Genomic DNA, 19,057 nt, shown 5'->3' on the forward strand with positions numbered 1-19,057 from the left:
TTTATTACAGTTGTCATGAGGTAGCCTCACGGCAACAACGATGGTGCGCCTTATATCGGGATGTTGAAGAGGGTGCGCAGTGTGAAAGAGACGCAGATGAGGCTTGCAGGTCATTAACCAGAGCTTGTTTATTTAGGGTGGTTGTCATGAGAACAGCAACAACTTGACTTTAACACCGTGGTGCACGCACCCCTGGCAAGTGCTCTCCACAGGGTAGGAGAGATTAAAAATGTGGTGGTGATCGTGTTTTTTTAATTTTTTTTTGGTTGACATTTTTTAAAAAGGACCATGAGAGGTTGGAAGGGGTGCGCCACTTCTGTTGTCGAAGTGGGTGCACAGCGTGAAAGGTTTGTGAAGGGGGGTGCGCGGTTTAAAACATTGCTCTAAAATATACAAAGTCACACAATATGCAGTGGGAGAAGTTGGACCTGGAGTTGATGCAAACAGAATTTAGACAAGGGGGGTGCGCCCCACCGGTCGCTTCACTTCTGCTGCTTGCGTCTCCCGTCAAACAAAACACCTGGCTTGGCTTATTCCATCCCATAAACTGCTGTCTAAAGAAGCGAAGGCCACCCTCACCCCGCCAACACTGGGGTGTTTCAAGGCAAAACAAAGGGCCCGGGGGTGCACGGGGGGGGGGGGTTGTTTACAGCAGGTTTTTCGCATGGGAACTTGACGGACGACCGCTTGACCATCTGGAAAAGTCATTCCTGATTGGCCCACGAGTGATGGAGAAAGTTCTTTAAAAGAAGAAGAAAAGTGGGGGCGGGCAGGCACGGAGTTCAGTCAACGCAGTCAATCACTCTTGTTGCGCACCTTCTATACAACACTAGAACCTCCTAGAACGTCTTTAGCATAGAAAAACAGAGAGAGAAAGTCTTGAAGAGTCCAGCTCATTGTGAGTCTTTTTGTGCCAGTTAAAGGTAGAGAGGACGAGTTAAAGACGGGTGATGGGTAGAGCGTACGGATGACGAGTTAAGTGGACGGGTGATTGGTAGAGAGGGGACGGGCACGGGGGCAGCGCGGACAAAAGAGAAACAATATAGAGGTAAGTCTTAAAGAGTCCAGCTCATTGAAAGTCTTTCTGTGCCAGTCAAAAAGCGCCAATCTCCATCCCCCAGGGTCTGTAGGGTTTGCCCACTGTGGGCACCTTCTGGGCCGGGGGGCAGAGGGCGGCAGCCGCGGCGGGGGAGATGAGCGGGAAGGCTCCGAAGGGGAAGGGGAACGCTGAGAGGAGATGCTTGTTTGTCGATGAAGGAACCAAAGCGGGGCGCAGGACGGTGCCCGCGGGGGTGGCGGCAGGGGGGCCGCGCACACCGGGCGGCAACTGTTCCGAGTAAGGGGCGGCGGTTCCACTTCGCCTCCCTTGGGGGCGAGTCTCAGTGGACGGCGATGACGAAGCGGAAGAGGACGACGACGACGGAGGGCTGCCGCTAGCGCTGCGAGACAACCCGGCCACGAGGAGCGGGCGGGGCAGGTGGGCGGCCGGCGAGGCGAAGGCGGAACCCCACGCCCCCAGGTGACCGAGCCCCGAGTTGGCCTCGCGCTGGCCGGCGTAGTTGTTCAGGTGCGACACCAGCCGGATCCTCAGGGGGTCGGCGTTGTCCAGACCTTCCATGACGCTGAGGTAGCGAGCCGTTTCCGCCAGGCACTCCCGGAAACCGAGACCGCGGTAGTCCACGGCCAGCGCGTGGGCGTCGAAAAAGCCTGAAGGGGGAGGAGCTTCAATTAATCTCCACATTCAAGACAAGACCCAAAAATCAAAAGCGCTTTGGCTGCAGACTACAACCCAACAGGGCTTATCAGAGCCGTTTAAGCGTCAGACTTTCTTCTTTTTTGACGCGTCAATACGCCAATTTAAAAGTTTACCTTTGCCCCCTGCGGCGTGGAGCATCTTCAGGTGGTCCACCGTCATCTGCAAAATCTCTGCTTTCTCCAGCTTGGCCGAGCCCTGAAGTGCGCGTGCCAGCGAAACGCTCATCAATAAATCCGCTCTCTCTCTCTCTCTCTCTCGATTGATTGACACACACGCACGCACGCGCACACACCTGCTTCTCAAAGGCGCTCGGCACCAGCCTGCGGAGTTCACTCAGGCTGTTGTTGATCCTGTCGCGACGACGTTTCTCAATGATCTAATAACGAGAGAGAAAAGATGCCATTTGAATGACTTGCCACGCATTATTATCATTATTTTTTAAAAATAATTATAAGAGCATTTCAAAACGACTAATTGGACTTACTCCTCGCCTCCTCTTCCTCGCCTGCACCTGATTGGAAGTGCTCGGAGGAGAGCGAATATTCCTAAATCATAATCACAAAAATACAGACGTTATGAAGCGACTTTTTCTCACTGAAGGTCCCATCGTAATTTTCAAGTTCGAATTCAAGTGGACCCGAATTCGACCTTCCTCGCGACGCATTTCTTGGCCAGTAAAACGAACGCACCCGCCCTCGTCCCCGCTCTCCTTCTCCACCTCGACGGCTTCGTCCAGCTCGCTCTCGGACGAGCTGAAGTCGTGGCTCCTCTTCATCGCGTCCACGGACGTCGTAGTCGGTCGTGGGGAGACGAACAGTAATCCTGAGCCCGCGTGACCGTGAAGCTCGTGCGCGACTGGCTCGCTCGGCGTTCCCACGGTGTCATTTGAAGGCGCGGGGGGCGGCACGGAGCGGATGGGCGGGGCCCCCCACCCCCACCCCGCCGCCCGCAGGCGGCCAATCGGGGGGCGGCCTCTCGCTTTGATTGACGGGCGGTCTGAGCGCGGAGAGTGAAGAGCTCTCACTCTGGTGTGAGGTCCCAAGGATCGATAGCGAATCAGATTAGAATTAGATCACGTGGGTAATGTGCAGGTGTACCTAATCAATTGGGTAGACGGGATGACATAAACAGACCGACTCGTGTTCATTTCCCTTTGTTTTTTTGTTTGTTTTTTACCCCTGTAGGACGTGACTCAGTCAATATAATCTGTGCTTTAAATTTTGACAGACAGGCTTTCGGTCCATGACTGACGCCCCTCCCCCTGCCCCTCAACCCCCAACCCCTCGTGCGTGCGTGTCCCGGTGGCCGCGGCGGTGGTTGGCCGGCTGTCAGCACGCGTTCGGCCGTGGGAAAGTTCCCCCCGGCCGGCGCTGATAACCAATCAGAGGCCGGCGGCCGTCTGCTCTGAATGGAGCAATTGGTCGGCGGGGCGACGGGCGGTCTGCGAGCGAGCGTGTGAACGCGTAACCCAATACACACACACACACACACACACACACACACACATCCAGCCACCGCGTCCCCGCCCCCCTCCCCGGAGCTCCCTCCGCCTCCTCCGCAATGTAACGCAATGACGCCATGTTGTTTGACAGCGCCATTGGAGTGTTTGTATACAAGAAGGGTCTCCTGCAGATTACGCAATAACGGAAGCATCCACACAGTCTGGCCACTTCATTAGGTACGCACACGAGGTGGGGGCAATTTTGTTCTATGAAAAGAAATATGATCAAACAAATGTTTATTGTGATGTTATTTGGGGCCTTTTATACTGCGGAATGACAACAGCCGTGCAGTCGGACACCCACAATATTAGGCACAGCCCAATATAATGGCGTTAGAAGTTTGGGTTTCTCACCAAAATGGCGGACTTCTTGTCTTTTCGGGCATGGCTTCTTGAGAAACGTTGGTGAGTCTATTCATGGTAGACGTGACGACGGAGTGAAACTGGTGTCGGGCGTTGAATTTCCAAACAATTATAGGAACCCCTGAAAATGGCCAAAACGATCCGAAAATGGTCGCTTCAAATCAAAATGGCAGACATCCTGTCTCTTTTTGGAACAAGGCCTCTTGAGACGACACGTCTACCAAATTTCATGTTGCTAAGTGAAAGGGGGCAGAATTTTTCGCACCGCTGTTCACAGCGTCCAAAATGCGAACCCCCGAAATGTCACCCTCGTGCGACCTGATGCAACTCGAATCCTTTGTGACAATAAACGCAGGTGTGCGTGTGGTGGAGGTGAAGGGGCGGCGGCTTGAAGTTGCGTTGAGCTCATTTGTTGTATTTCAAGTTCAGCCAGAGTTCCCACGCTGTTATTTTCTGCCCCTCCACTCTTTGTTCTGGCCGTCTCATCACATGTTGTGATTAGTCGGGCCGCCCTTTGAAGGTGAAGCCCCCCGCCCCCACCCCCTGTCTGCAAATCAGGCCACCAACCCAAATTGCACTCCAAACAATGGCGGTTTCGGTGACGCTGGGGCGTCTGGATCTAATCTTGCTGTCTGATTCAAGGCTACCAGTGACACGTGAAGCGCTTTTATTGTGAAAGGTTGTCGTGTCGTAATTTAGCCCGATACGACGCGCGACATAATGCTTGATGTGATTTGAACGTATAGTGTTGTTCCGTTATATCGCGGATTATTTACAGCTATCCGTTGTTAACAAAACAGGCTGAAGTTTAGAATTACCATCACATCTATGTTAGTTTCCCTTAGCCCATCTATGGTGTTTTGCATGTTATGTTAGCATCAAGCTAGCGGACTTTAGTATTATGGAACATATTTTTGGGACGTAATAAACGGGCTTCGCTGGATTGACTCTCCAATGTTGTTTTTCCGCAACTTGTTTGTTTTGCTTTGAACTCCCCGCTAACAGACTTTGACTCGGAGACCCATGACGAGTGACGCCGATGACTGATCCACGTCCAGGAAGTCGCCCAAACGTTAAAAACGGCGAACGCTAATTAAACCGTCTTGCTGGCGACCGCTGCCGTTTTCCTGTGAATTTTCACCACAGGAAGCGCGACGTCCGACACTTACTTTGTGCAACCGCTCTCAGTGGCGACAACCCCTTTCACGCATCTTACTGCCTCTTTTCACATGTTGTCTTTCTGTAGACCCCCCCCCCCCCCCGCCCCCCCACACACACACACACACACTCTATCCCTTGTCAAAGTCAACTAAGAAATAAAAACTCACACTTTTTCCGCCTTTTTCTGTATAAAGTAAAAGCAGTTTTATGGATTCTCTGCGTGAAACGGGCTAGTCCCGCGATATGGAAATGTTCTGCATTCGGAGGCATTATCGGAGGCTGGACAAGATTCTGCGTAAAACGCAAAGGCGGATAAATACGCCTGTGAAAACAAAATCCAGCGCCATGAATGTGTTTGTTTGGTCCAATTTGCTACAAAATCGTCGAGAAAAGATGATACCGTTTTCAGCGTTGACATAAACAAACGGGCAAAACGTGACCATTTTGACCCACGATGTTCGTCAACCTACAAAAACGCAAGTGGCTCGCCGATGCTAACGTGCTAATGCTAAGGCGGCGGCGTCTGCTGGCAGATGTTCGTCGGCCGCAAACAATGCGTGGAGGCTCCTTATTGTTTCCCAAACTTGCGGTTGCGGAACCCTGACGGCGAGAGGAAGTGGCGGCTAATTCTGCTTGCGCGCGCGTGTGTGTCACTAGTATTGTCCTTCGTAAGGTTGCGTGCCGGGGGGGGAGGGGGGGGGGCACGTACACAATGTCATTGTTCACCCTTGTCGGTTCCCCTGTTGGCGTTGTTTGCGGGTGGCCTAACGTTAACACACATTGTACACATACACGCACGTGTGTATACACACACACACACATTCATGCTAGTACGAAGGAAGTAAAGGATGTCTCCAAGTTGACATGCTGACACCTCTCATTATTTTAGCTCATTTAATGAATATTTAGTACAAAATTTGTACTTTAATTTTTTTGTCATGTGGTCGGTAGATTTAGGGCACGCCATTTTTAAATTGTTTTATTTATTTCTTTTATCATACTCATTCTACTTCCTCGAGGGGAAATGCAAAAAAAAAAAAAAAAAAAAAAAAAAAAGAAAGTAAAAGTAGTGAAAAAAACATATTACCATTCCTTTTTGTAATTACTCTTTTAATGTAATATGAATAAATGTAAAAAGTACATACAATAAATTAATATATAAAACAAATATAGTCATCATAGATCAAACATCAGCATAAATTGTTTAATTGAATGTGAATATATTGTGAAATTATCAAGTTTAAAAATATTGACACTAGTAAATGTAATACAAACTTTTAAAAATAATAAACAGAAAATTCTTCTACTTTAGAAATTTTAAAAACCCAATTGAATTTATTAATGAATACATTGATTTTAAATATTATTAAAAATAAAAAAACATCAGTAGGATAGTTTAAAAGTACTGCTGCTTTTTTTAAGTGTAGTAAAAATAACAAATACAAAAAAAATTTTTCTCCAACTTTTTTACTTTAAATAATTCATTTACTGAATTAAAAATGAGATTAATTAAGACTTACTTCCTCCTTTTTCATGTCATTTTTTTCCTGTTTGTGTGGCCAGTTAAATTGCTCTGTACAGTATTTATTAGTATTTTTATTGTTGTATTTAAATTTTTTTGTGATTGTTATTTGTTCATTGAATATGTAAAGTCAAATTTCATGGTGTATGTCAATCCTTTATATGTGAAAGTGCCTCAATTCTTGTACACATCAATGAAAATATAAAAAAAAAAAAAATGAGATGAAATAATAAAAGTGATGCGATTCTGCGAAGTGACCGACTTTCCCAGTTTGTGTGCTTTAAAGTAATACTACTTCAAATAGAAAGAAGAAAAAAAACCAAGTGTGGCTTAGTGTTCTTCTGGTGCGTTAAGTTTCAAACATCACATCTGCGATTTGACTCGAAATGACAGGAAGGTCATCACGTTCTCTGATGTCTCGTCAAACAATCCGACCTCCGGTCTGCTACATTCGATACGTGCGGCGGACAGGTGGGCTGGGGGGAGGGGAGGGGGTACCTGACGAGACAGCGGCGACGTCGGCCGGGTGAAACCGAGTGTCTGATTTGAGGGGGGGGGGGGGGGTCGGGCGAAAGTGAGGCTGGGGCGAAAGTCGCCAAAGAACAAAGGCCACAGTTTCACTTTCAACTTCAACCTCACTCGCAGATGTTTGCAACTGATCTCAAGTCTGCCAACCTCAAAGTGGCATTGACCGAAAGAAACGCGTAAAGAAAGACACTTTTCAAAAAGAAAGTGTATTGAAGTTCAAAATGCAAGTGAACTGCACGTAGGCGCCGGTTCCAATAGTTCCGACTCGCTCCACTCCAATGATGACGCGATGCAAAAAAGCGATTGTCGGCAATTCGGTTTCGATGCAAGATGAATCGCAGCTCTTCAGGAGTATGGCGGCAGCGTCTCCGCCGATCGCGGTGTGAAGTCCTGAAGTCGAAACGTTAGCCTGCACGTGCGCGTTGACGCCTAATCTGTCACCTTGAGTCGCTAATTCCATAACCAGCCTGAACGCCGGCTACAGCTTTCAGCGTTTGACACTTGGCCCGGGAACCCGAGTGGGAACGGCGGCAAAGGGGGGGGGGGGTCACGAGGGAGGGAAAGGGGGGGAAAAAAAAAAAAAAAAAAAAAAAACTCCCACCCTGCGGCAACAGTGGCGACGCGGGGTCGTCGGTCCTCTGACCTCGCTAATGGCGGCGGGTCAGGAGTCAGCTGCTGTGACGGGAACGTCTGCGGAGCGCGTGACGAGCGCCTGGGAACCAAAACATCGCCCCGTGAGCCCGCCAGATTCGGCCCTACGGTGCGTGTGCGCATGCGGGTGTGTGTGCGCACCGTCTACTCGCCTGTCTAGAAATGTCGGGTGGGTCAACTTTTGTCTGCAGCAAATACAACAACCACAAACACACACTTTTGTTTGTGTTTTAGACGATATATTCCTAGTTGATCAAGTCAAATGTTTCTGGTAACGTTTGAGGTATTCACATGTTGGCAGAAGCTGCTGTTTTGTTTAGCAACAGCGTAATAGCAGGATCAGCCGATAAAATACGAGAGGATTTGATTTTATGGGTTAGCCCAGTTACAATATGATACAATATACGATGAACTCCAATTATGATACGATCTAATTCAATTATACGATTGACTCCATTTACGATGCAATACAATTTGATTGACTTCAATTACAATCGATTATACGACCTGATATGATAACACACTCCAATAACGATTCCAATACAATTTGATTCAATTGCTTGACTCCCTTCAATTACAATAGACAATATGACTCACTCCAATTACGATACAATTCACTTATACGATTCACTATATGACAATGTTTGCTCCAACTACGATGCAATGTGAATCTCTCCAATTACGATGTTTCATTCGAGTCATTCCAATTTGGACCTAATGTGAGTTCAGTTATTTGCTCCATCTACGATACGATTCGATTCAATCCATTTACAATGAGATGAGTTAATTCACTCAGTTTAAAATGCAATATAATTTGACGCAATCCAAAACTCGATATGATTCCATTTATTCACGCAAATTGCGATACAATACGATTCACTTTTTCTTTTCTTTTCGTAAAAGCTAAGCTCATTGTATGACACTCATCGAGCTGTAAAAAAAAAAAAAAAACACAAAAAAAAAAAACATTAAAACCCATTCCTGTAACTACACTATTACATTGTAATGTCACTATAATTACACCAGGATGAACCTTTTTGTACTTTATTCTCCAAAACTGTGGTGGGGACACATTGTGTGGTATTGCATGTAAAGTCCCTATACGCATTTTATGACTTTACCATAAGCCATAAAATATGGAATATTTGACGTGCTGTTTATCGTTTCTTTGCATGTTGTCTGGTGGCATTAAAGAGTCTTCTAAGTAGATTTGAAGGAGGAGGGCGCAGACCTCATGAGGACCCAGCGTGCCTTTTTTCCCCCCTTCTTGTTCTTCCCTTTCCAAACCTTAAAAGAGTCTTCCATCAGCCCACCACTTTATCGCCCCTCTCCCCCACATGATCCCCCTTTCCCGTTTCTCTCCAGAGGCTTTGCGCGGACATTTCCCAACAATCCCGACTATTAGCGAAGGCTTGTGATGTCTGGTCCCGCCTTGCCATGTCCCCATCGTCCCCCTGTCCGTGGGGGCCTGGTGCGGAAAAGGCGTTTAAAAAAATAAAAAATAAATAAATAATGAAATAAAAAACACGACTAGAATTCTGTCTGATTCTGATTCATGTGTGACGGGAAGCGACGCGTCAAACCGGGTTTGGCTTCTCTTGAAACGACATGTGCTCCCCATATGGCCCCTCAAAAACATATGCGCGCACACACACACGCACACACACGCACACAATAAAGGTAGGATGGCAAAGGTTGTGTCCAGAAACATAGAAAGACAGGACACACACACACACACACACACACACAAAAGGTGGGATGTCAAGAGCTTGTGCCTTCAAAAATAGAAAAACAAGAATACACACAAGCATGACAATATTGAGGGAGGTTGTGTGTGTGTGTGTGTGTGTGCGCACGTAACGGCGGCTGGCGCCATCGACACAGCTGTCTGCTACACACACACACGCGTAAACACACGCTTACACTGCGCGTCTGTGAGAGATCCCCCCCACGACTGTTTCCCCTGGATGGAAAACAAAGACCAACACACACATCAGCTGACCACAAAGACACACACACACACACACACACACACGCGCGCACGCACACACACACACGCGACGCTAACCTGTGTTTGTGTCTTGATACGCTGTAAACGACACGATACTCCCACGATAAAGCGACTCCCGATGCGTTCTGATTCACTCCGATTACAATGCAATACGATTCGATGGCATTTGATTCCCACCTTTTAATGCCTGCGTCAGGCTACAAGACAAAAAGAACAAAATGAAGATAAAACGTGGTGTCGTCACCGGCGCTCGGGAGCCGGCTGCCCATGTTCGTGTACTTTTAATACGGTACGGCTCGCATAATGTTACGTAGCTTAGCAAGCTAGTGCTAGCAATAACGTTTGTACGTAAACATGTCGCCGTTAGGTCCAATCGTGCTCTAAAGCTTCGTTAACATTGGTATGTGCGCATGAATAAATGTCGACAACGGTGAGCAAGGGGACGACGCGCCGGTCGCAATCACAATCCTATTGGTCGACGTCAGTGCGCGCGGTCGGAGAGTCGTCGTGGAGATGTAATTCTACACGGCAGCTATCCCCAAAAAATCCAACATGCTCGATCTTTTTATTTTGGCGTCAACGGGCTATCACCGGGCCAAATTGTTGGTCGTGGATGTCACACTCCAAGAAGTTCTGTCGTCAACGAAATATGTCCGATCTGGGAAATCGGCCGCAATAGCGAAATGTGCTAATATCGGGACTAAAATCCTGTCGTCTGATCTAGGCATAAAATGCAACTTGATTCACTCGGATTACAACGTAATACAGTTCGATTCACTCCAATTAAAATGTGAAATGATTTGATTCACTCCAATTACGATCCGATACAGTTGACTGCAATTACAATGCAATATGATTGGAGTCACTTTGATTACAATGTGATTCAATTTACTCCAATTATGATGTAATACAATTCGAGTTACTCAAATTACAATGCGATTCAATTGGATTCACTCCAATCAAGATTCAATGTGATTCATGTCCATTAACACATAAAATGACTTTCAATTCACTTTTACGTAACACAATTACGATATGATTCACTCCGATAAAGATGTGATACGATTCGATTCTTTTCAAGCATGATGCACAACAATACACTCCGTGTATGATTTACTTTACTCGATTTATGATACACACTTTCTGATGTGATAGAATATGATTCATTTCAATACGATTCAATTACACGTTTGACTCCAGTAACGATGCAATACAATTCCCTCAAATTACAATACGAGTTGGTTACACATTTCACTCCAATAACGATTGGATGATATGATTCACTCATTATGATACAATTCGCTCAAATTACGATAGGATACATTCCAATTTTCACTGAAATTACGACGCAGTATGATTCCCTCTAATTGCATCACGTTATGATTCACTCAATTCACGATATGAGTCTCTTACGGCCATCCCGATACGATTATACTATTCATTCCTACTATGATGTGATATGATTCACTTCAATTACAATAGAATTCGATTTACTCAGAACGAAAATCCAATTACGATTAAACACGATTCACTCCAATTCCAATCAAACATGAGTCAAGACTACGATAGAATAGGATACCATTCACTCAGTTATGTTGCGATAAGATACAAATCACTTTAATTCGGATTAATTTTTTCCCCCCAAATACGACACGACACAGCATGATTCACTCCAAATACGATAATTCATTTACTGAAGTCTCGAAGAAGACAAAAACACATACCGGATCTCGTCCTGTTTTACTGGAAATGTTTGCTTGTTTTTTGGGTTGCTATGACGTTATTAGCTCGCATGTGTGAGCATTCCTCGCTTTAATCTTTGCGACGTTTATTATCCCGCATTTGAAGTCGGAAAGAATGACAGAAAGCCACGTGATGGGGGACGAGAAACGGTTTGACGTGACTCCGACGCTGACCGCACATACTTGCTTTGTAGCTTTGTCCGCGTGGAGATGCGCACGTCTTGCTGTGCACACTTGTGGTTATTGATGCGTGCTTCTTATGAGGCACGCCGCTTGCACAACACAGAAAGAGTGTGGGAGCGAGACGCAGCCCAGGCCCATGGAGATAATAAGCGAGTCAAAATTAAAGGGCAACACCCACAGGGAAACACACCAACGAGCCTTACGTTTCCCACATTAAAAACCGCAACAAAATGTAAATTATTTGGGACATTATGATATGTATAGCCATGGGGAATTACATTATGGTTAGAGCTTCTGCCTCACAGTTCTGAGGTCCGGGGTTCAATCCCCGCCCCCGCCTGTGTGGAGTTTGCATGTCCTCCCCCGTGCCTGCGTGGGTTTTCTCCGAGCGCTCCGTTTTCCTCCCGCATCCCCCCAAAAAAACATGCACGGTAGGTTCATTGAAGACTCTAAATTGCCTGTAGGTGCGAATGGTTGTTTGTTTGGACGCGCCCTGCGACGGGCTGGCGACCAGTTCACGGCGTGCCCCCGCCTCCTGCCCGATGACAGCTGGGATCGGCTCCGGCACGCCCGCGACCCGTGCGAGGAGAAGCGGCTCAGAAAATGGATGGATGGATGGATGGATGGACATATTGACGGGGGCGGGGATTAGAATGAAACCCTCCCGAAATGCAAATAATTTGCTAATACATGCTTCGATAATGACATCATCATATTATATATATATATAGATAGATATATATTCATCAATGTGGATTATATTGCGAGGTATCGCCAAATTTGGAGGTTTGTTTTCTAGCCATTTTTTTGGGGTGTGTGTGAACAACATAATGTTCAATAATGGCATCATTATGTGCATAGAAATGGGCAGCTTTCATATTGTGAGTACTCCATCTACAAATGTTGAGTGTTTTCTTTTTATCCAACTTAGTTTGGCTGGGAAGTCACATTAAAAACAACAAAATAATGCAAACAATGTGGACATGTTTGACAATGACAATTATGTGTATCGCAATAGGTAATTATTACTTTTTTTCAGATTTTTTTTTGGGGGGGGTTGAATTAAAAATAATACGTGCAAATAATTTGGACATACACGCTTTGACAATGACTGTGTACAGCAATAGGAAATAATATTTTGCGGCATCGCCAAATGTTTTCTTTGGATCTAATTTGTGTTAGAGTGGGTTAGGGGAAAGGCCAAGGGTCACATTAAAAACAACCAAAAGGCAAATAATTTGGACAAAATTTGAGTTTTTATTTTTTTAAATAATATTAGCATTAGCATGGAAACAAAGAGAAAGAAAAAAGGTTCAAAAAGGGTCAAATGGGTGGTCGTGCGCGATCCGTTTTCATTGACTGACTGGCCGAGTCCTGGCACTCGCTCGCCCGCCACTTCGCGTCACACCGCTCGTCGTTGCGAGGCTCCCAGGACCCTCGCACAGGGCGCCCCCGCTCCATTTCCCCCCCCCCCCCCCCCCCCCCCCCACCCCACCCCCACAAAGCTCACCGAAGGTCTCAGCGAGGCCGAGTAGCACAGATGTTCCTTCTTGGCACCTCGACGGGTTGCGGTCAGGGCGACTCGGGGCTTTTCTCGGGGTCCGGAGGGAGGCCGGGCCGAAGCCCGGATGAGAGCTTCCTTTGTGGGACACAAAACATCGCCTGTGCTGGGAAAGGCCGCCGAGGATCGAGGACGGGAACTTCCGGACGTCGTAGCTCAGCTAGCGTGCTAATCGCTAACCGAGAACTCCCTGAGCTTTTTTGTCGTCTTTTGTCTTGTTTTCCACACGCTCAAATGTTCGCGTTAAATGTTATCCAAGCTACAAAACGCGATCGCTTTCCAACAAGCCGTCTCGTTGGATTCAGATCTTGATAGTACGCTTTGGAACGGCCAATTTGGTTCGTAAACCGTCTACATTTATGTCACGCTTGAGTATCTTCTCATACAAATTTCGCACCACGTGATGCTACGCTCCGGAGTGGTAATTCCGTTGTTGGTTTCGTATCGCAGGGTGTGTAATCAGGCCGCTAAATGTCAACATACTCGATGCAAACCATCCATTGTTAAATGTGAGCGAGGAAAATTGGCGTTTAAGAATTTATAACTGTCTGAATTTTCTCGGTACGATTTGACTTTGGCTCCGTTTCACGACCACCGCCACCTAGTCTGTGTTGTTAAATGCTAAATGCGAATTTTTTTTCTCCATTTGTAATGCAGAGTTTATGACAAATGTTGGAATTTTCTAGGTCGGAAAGACTTGTGACGACATTTCCCGGTAGTCCTGTTCGGAAAACTAAATCCATTGTCTATTGTTGCTACGGTCAACACCGACAGCCCAAAAACGCAAAATCCGGTTTGCTTTTATACGGCACGGTGACACATTTTGACAAACCTAACAAACTTGGCTATGTTTTCGTTCAAATTTCGCCCTACAAAACGGTCCGCTTCGGGACACTAAATGGGTTTTCGTTCCATGTGGTACAGTCTCGTTACGGAATGAGACGTTCGCTTTTCTCGCCCGGAAGAAATGTCGATACTTTGAAGTTGAACTCAATTCCTTATGTTAGTTAGTCGTTCATTTGCGCTATATGTCGGAGACACCGCACCAAAGTACCAACACAAACATAACATGAAATGATCCCGAATGGCGGCCTAATAATAATAATAATAATAATAAGACAATAAGCTCGGATCTTAAATGGCGATGAAAAAGGAAGTATGGCGTCTATTTTTGCGTGCCCCTTGGATTCTTTTGAGTGTTTTTTTACGTCGAGCGTGACGTGTGTCCATTTGTGTATTTTCTGTGCGCCTGTTCTCGCCGGGCGGCACGGCGGAAAGCCCCGCCGCCGCCGCCGCCGCGACGGCCGTGCTGCGGTCTCACAGCTATTTCTGCGCCAAGCTTATTCGGGACGTTGCGAAAAGAGCAGACCCCGAGAGAGAGATGCCGCCGTCCCGGGAGAGCTCCGCCGAGGGGGAATTTAGAAATGTTGCTGTGAATTGTCCCCGCTTATGTTTTTGTGTCATTTCTGCGATGCGACGATGTGCACATTTCAACAAGGAACGGGAACATTCTCTCTCTGCTTAACGTTTCGCAAGATTTCCGACTAAATTTACGAGGGGTCCTCGGAAACGCAAACATCGGAATCAAAGAATGTTTTTAAAAAAAAAAATGTTTTGTACAATTCAAACTACATTTTTTCCAGTAATGTCATTTTGAATGTGAACCTTATGTATGACTTCTTAAATTTCCCTCATGACAGGGGGGGGGGGGGGATTGTAGTTCCATATTGTGACATGTTTCTCCAATTTCTTACTAAATTTCCAAACGATCCAATTGTGAGTATATACATTTCAAGAGGGAACATGGTAATTGTCAAGAGCTCTACTTTATTTTTTTTTATATCCACTAAAATTATAATGAGCACTATTCCCAAGATTTTAAATCCCTCAGCTTCTTAGAGGTACATTTACATGGCTCCAAATGGCGAAGTGCAACTTTTTGCACACTCTCTTCCAGTCCGATCATACGAAAAGTGCAATTGTCAGTTTCCCAATTCCCGTCGGGCCTTTTTCCTGTCCCGTCATCGGGGCCGGACCGCGTTTGAAACGCTTCGGTATTACGAGACAGTTTAACGCGTCGTCCATTTGGTGCCCCTCACGGGACGTCTGCGTTCGAGGAGATTTGTTTTTACGGGGGCCCGGCGCCGGCCGCAGCTGCGCCGAGATGGCTCGGGAAAATGCTTCACGCTACGCACCTTCATTTTTACACCATGCAGTGTTTATATAAAAACAAAAAAACAAAAATTAAATAAAACATAAACAATAAAAAAGCTGCGTTCCTTGAATGAAACATTTGAAATGGTATGTACACCTTTAATGCACTACAGTCCCATCATATTCGATGGTCTATGCACCGCTAATGTACTCCATTTGAAACGTTCTTTGCACTTTCACTGCACGCTATTCAAAAGTCGGCTCACTTCTACGGTTGAGTATTTATTTACACCAGATGCAATAAGTCCGTGCACCTCCATTTTTACAGCACAAATAATTCACATCATTCACTTCTAATGCACCAGATTGACATCATATTGAACAATTTGTGCATCTTCAATCATACTTTGTGGTCCGCGCACTTCTAATGAACTATATTTATAACATTAAAAGGTTTGGGCGGCTTGTGCAAAATTGGAGATGTCAAAGTTTGAACTTTGCAGTTTTTTTTGTTTTGTTTTTTTAAACAAGGTTGCAGGACACCTTAGAGAAACAAACAAGGTTGGCATGAACTGATTTTTTTGTTGTTGTTATCTGTAAGAAACGCAGGAAGCTTTTGAATTCTCAATGCCAACACTTCAAACATACACGCGCGCGCGCGCACACACACACACACACACGGTAAATCCCTCCATTTAAACAGACAGAAGGCTTCACAAGGCCATTCACGCTTACTGGGGCTAACACACACATGCGCGCGCGCACACACACACACACACACACACACACACACGTATGTTTGGTTATTGTTGTGTCACACTAGCGCACACACGCACACCAGAATTCCCCCGGTGGCCTCTCCTGTTTCAGTGCTTGCGAGCACCATTGTGGACAAACCACAGCACACAGGACAGGCCTTGTGTGTGTGTGTGTGTGTGTGTGAGACAACTGTGCCTGCAACCTTTTGACCCGTGACAGCATGGGAAAGTAGGTGTATTCAGCTGTCAGGACCCCGAGTTAGAAGACACACACACTCGCAATCATAATCATTTGGCATCAGTTGGAACGCGCGAGGGTGATGTCACGCTGAACTCAAGTATGCTTACTTGCACAAGTGTGTGTCACAAACAGTCCGTGCACCTCCAAAGGACCAAATTTACAATGTATGTATTGGTGTGCGCACCTCCATACTTGCATCATACTTAATGGTCTGCACACCCGTGTGTTGAGTAATGTGTACACGCAGCACTGCCTTAAGGGACACGCGCGCATACACACACACACGCAGGGTTGCGGGGGACTTTTGAAGACATATTTCTCACAGTCCCACAGCCAGCGCAGGAATGTCAAGAATCCCGTTCCCCTCCCGGGCCGCGCTCCCACGTCACGCGCCGGGGGACCGCGGCGGCACCGGAACGGCCCGAGCGGACGTCAAACGGAAATCGCCGCATCTGATCTATTTGATGTTTGGCGTAATAGCCGCTAATGTATAGCAAGTCGCTAATTAGCTGCCGGGCCGCGGGCTATGTGATAAAACCAGGAAGGGGTGCGCCTGCGCCTGATAAGATAACACTGCGCCTAGGTTAGGGATTTCCTAGCTGTGGTGCGCGCGCACCCCCTGCGAGTGCATGAGCGCCCTTCGAGGGGGTAAAAAAAACGTTATTTTTTACTGTCATCGTAAAAAAAAGGCTGCCGTGCCTTTCAAGGGTGCGCAATATATTTAAAACTAATTTATGCCTTTGTTTCAAAACCTTTTTGAGGGTGCATAAAGGGTTGGAATTATGTGTCCACTTAAAAAAAACAAAAAAAAAAAGTGGTGCGCCTCGCAGCTTTGCGGAATCTGTCAACTTGATGTGACCTTTATTTTAGGATGTATGAGGTGTGGAAAGGGGGTGCACCAAAGCTATCTGGACGGTGAAGTGAGCGCTTGGTTGACAAAGTGCGGTGCGCCCTCCAGAGGTGAGTGTGAGATGAAAAATTGAATGGTGGCCTAAGGTAACAGCTTTCTTTAAAAAAAAAAAAAAAAATGTTGGGGGGTGGGAGAAGGCGGTGCGCCAATGTGATTGAGAAATGAAGTTAATTTAAAATTTTAGATCGACAGTTGGTGGACCTCCTTCAACTCCGCACACACGAAAAGTCAAAACCACTTTATCACTGGACAGCACACTACACTTTTACCCGCTTCAATGTTGGCGCACCCCCTTCACACCTGCATGAAACCTAAAAAAAAATAAAAAAAAAAAAAAAACACACACACACACAAAACAAAGCTGATATAACATGTCATTCCTCTGAAGGGTGCTCACCCCCCCTGCAGGAGGGCGCACCGCACTTTTTAATCCGCACGCCCCCAACTCATAGCAGACTTGTTGTAGCTGAACTAAGTCACACATTACAATCGGTTTGTTTCTCCTTTGAAGGCCAACAAAAATCGTTCCCAGTGTTTGCCACACGCAGCTGTCTTCGCACCCGCCGATAAACACGCCTACACATTTGCATACGCAGACACTTGATAGCCGAGATGCGCCCACGCACGTACGTGCCGAAACACAGGTACACGCGAGCGCTCCCGTTTTCCCACCGAGCGGGAGATGCCGGGAAAAGCTTAACGTGTCCTTAATTGATTCTGCCCCGCTAGCGCCAATAGTCGAACACACACACTTAAAAACACACACACATTCACACCAATACATGCACAGTAACGCATTCACACACTCATAGACAGATGCTGATAAACCACAGACACATTCACACAGTAACACACACGTAAATAAACAATAAGCCATTCACATACGCGCACAGGTCAGATAAAGACTCCCGACACGTTCTTTCCTTTATCGGGCTTATGTGAAGCGCCTCGCCATGACAACACGGACCAAACGTGTTCAGATCGCCCCAAGTGTCCTTCGGGGGGTGGGGGGGGGGGGGGGGGGGGGGGGCAGCATTTCATTGAATTGATTCACTTTGTCAAACTGAATTGATTCACTTTGTCAAACTTATAAACAAATACCACTGGAATGACAAACTTTGAAAATGAGGTCAATTGTAAAAACAAATTCTCAATAATAACAAAATACAAATAAAATGATTTGAAATTATGAAAACTATCAAATATTTAAAAAAAAAATACAAAAGTAAATATTTTTCAAAACAAATATGAATAGTTTTCATTTTGCAGTCAAACTCCCTGCATTAGTAAGAAGTCAGTACACATAACATACATTCAAATAAATCTTTACAGTATGTTAACTTTTCATATTTGCGTTTCAATAACAGAGGAACGAAGACGAATACAAACAAACGCAAACAGCCAGCGTACATAACGTCGTGTTTGTGCACTCCTAGAAGGTGTCGTGCTTGTGTACTGTATAGTGTGCGTGCGTGCGGTTACTGCTGCCGTCCAGCCCCTGTTGTTGACATGGTAAACTGATCCTAAGGGGTCTGTGAGGGGAAAACACACACACACACACACTCCAGAGGGAGAGAGGAGCGCCACTCACACGGAGATTGTGTTACAGCTGAATTAGAGCTGAGCTGTGGGAACCGCCACCTTCTCCCTGCACACCACACACACACACACACACACACACACGCACACACGTGTTGTCACTTCTGGACACGGTGGCCTCCGTGGACACACACGCACACGCTCAGACGAGTACACGTTCTCACATTCTCTCTCTCTCTCACGCACACACGGACACACGTATTGACAGATGCTTGTAAACACACACACACACACACACACACACACAGACAGACACGTATACGCAAACCGAAAATCACAAAAACACATGCAAACATACACCCGCACAGAAACATTCACGCGCACAAAAACCCATACACAATAGCACATACACACACACGTTAACAAATGTTTATAAATACACAAAAACACATACATTAAACACGTACACATACAAA

At 46.2% G+C, this 19,057-nt stretch overlaps 1 protein-coding gene across 1 annotated transcript; it reads right to left on the minus strand.

Annotated features, from left to right (window-relative positions):
• Nucleotides 1-108: 108 nt before the first annotated feature.
• On the minus strand, nucleotides 109-2,601 carry hey1 (hes-related family bHLH transcription factor with YRPW motif 1). Its single transcript, XM_061664728.1, has 5 exons — nucleotides 2,446-2,601; nucleotides 2,241-2,301; nucleotides 2,049-2,132; nucleotides 1,870-1,951; nucleotides 109-1,707 (listed from the first exon to the last, which is right to left on the minus strand). Exons 1-5 carry the CDS (start codon nucleotides 2,529-2,531, stop codon nucleotides 1,094-1,096), a joined length of 927 nt encoding a protein of 308 aa, XP_061520712.1. The 5' UTR covers nucleotides 2,532-2,601; the 3' UTR covers nucleotides 109-1,093.
• Between the last annotated feature and the right edge of the window lie 16,456 nt (nucleotides 2,602-19,057).

This window comes from Phycodurus eques, chromosome 20 (genome assembly GCF_024500275.1).
Source record: "Phycodurus eques isolate BA_2022a chromosome 20, UOR_Pequ_1.1, whole genome shotgun sequence".
Lineage (NCBI taxonomy): Eukaryota > Metazoa > Chordata > Actinopteri > Syngnathiformes > Syngnathidae > Phycodurus > Phycodurus eques.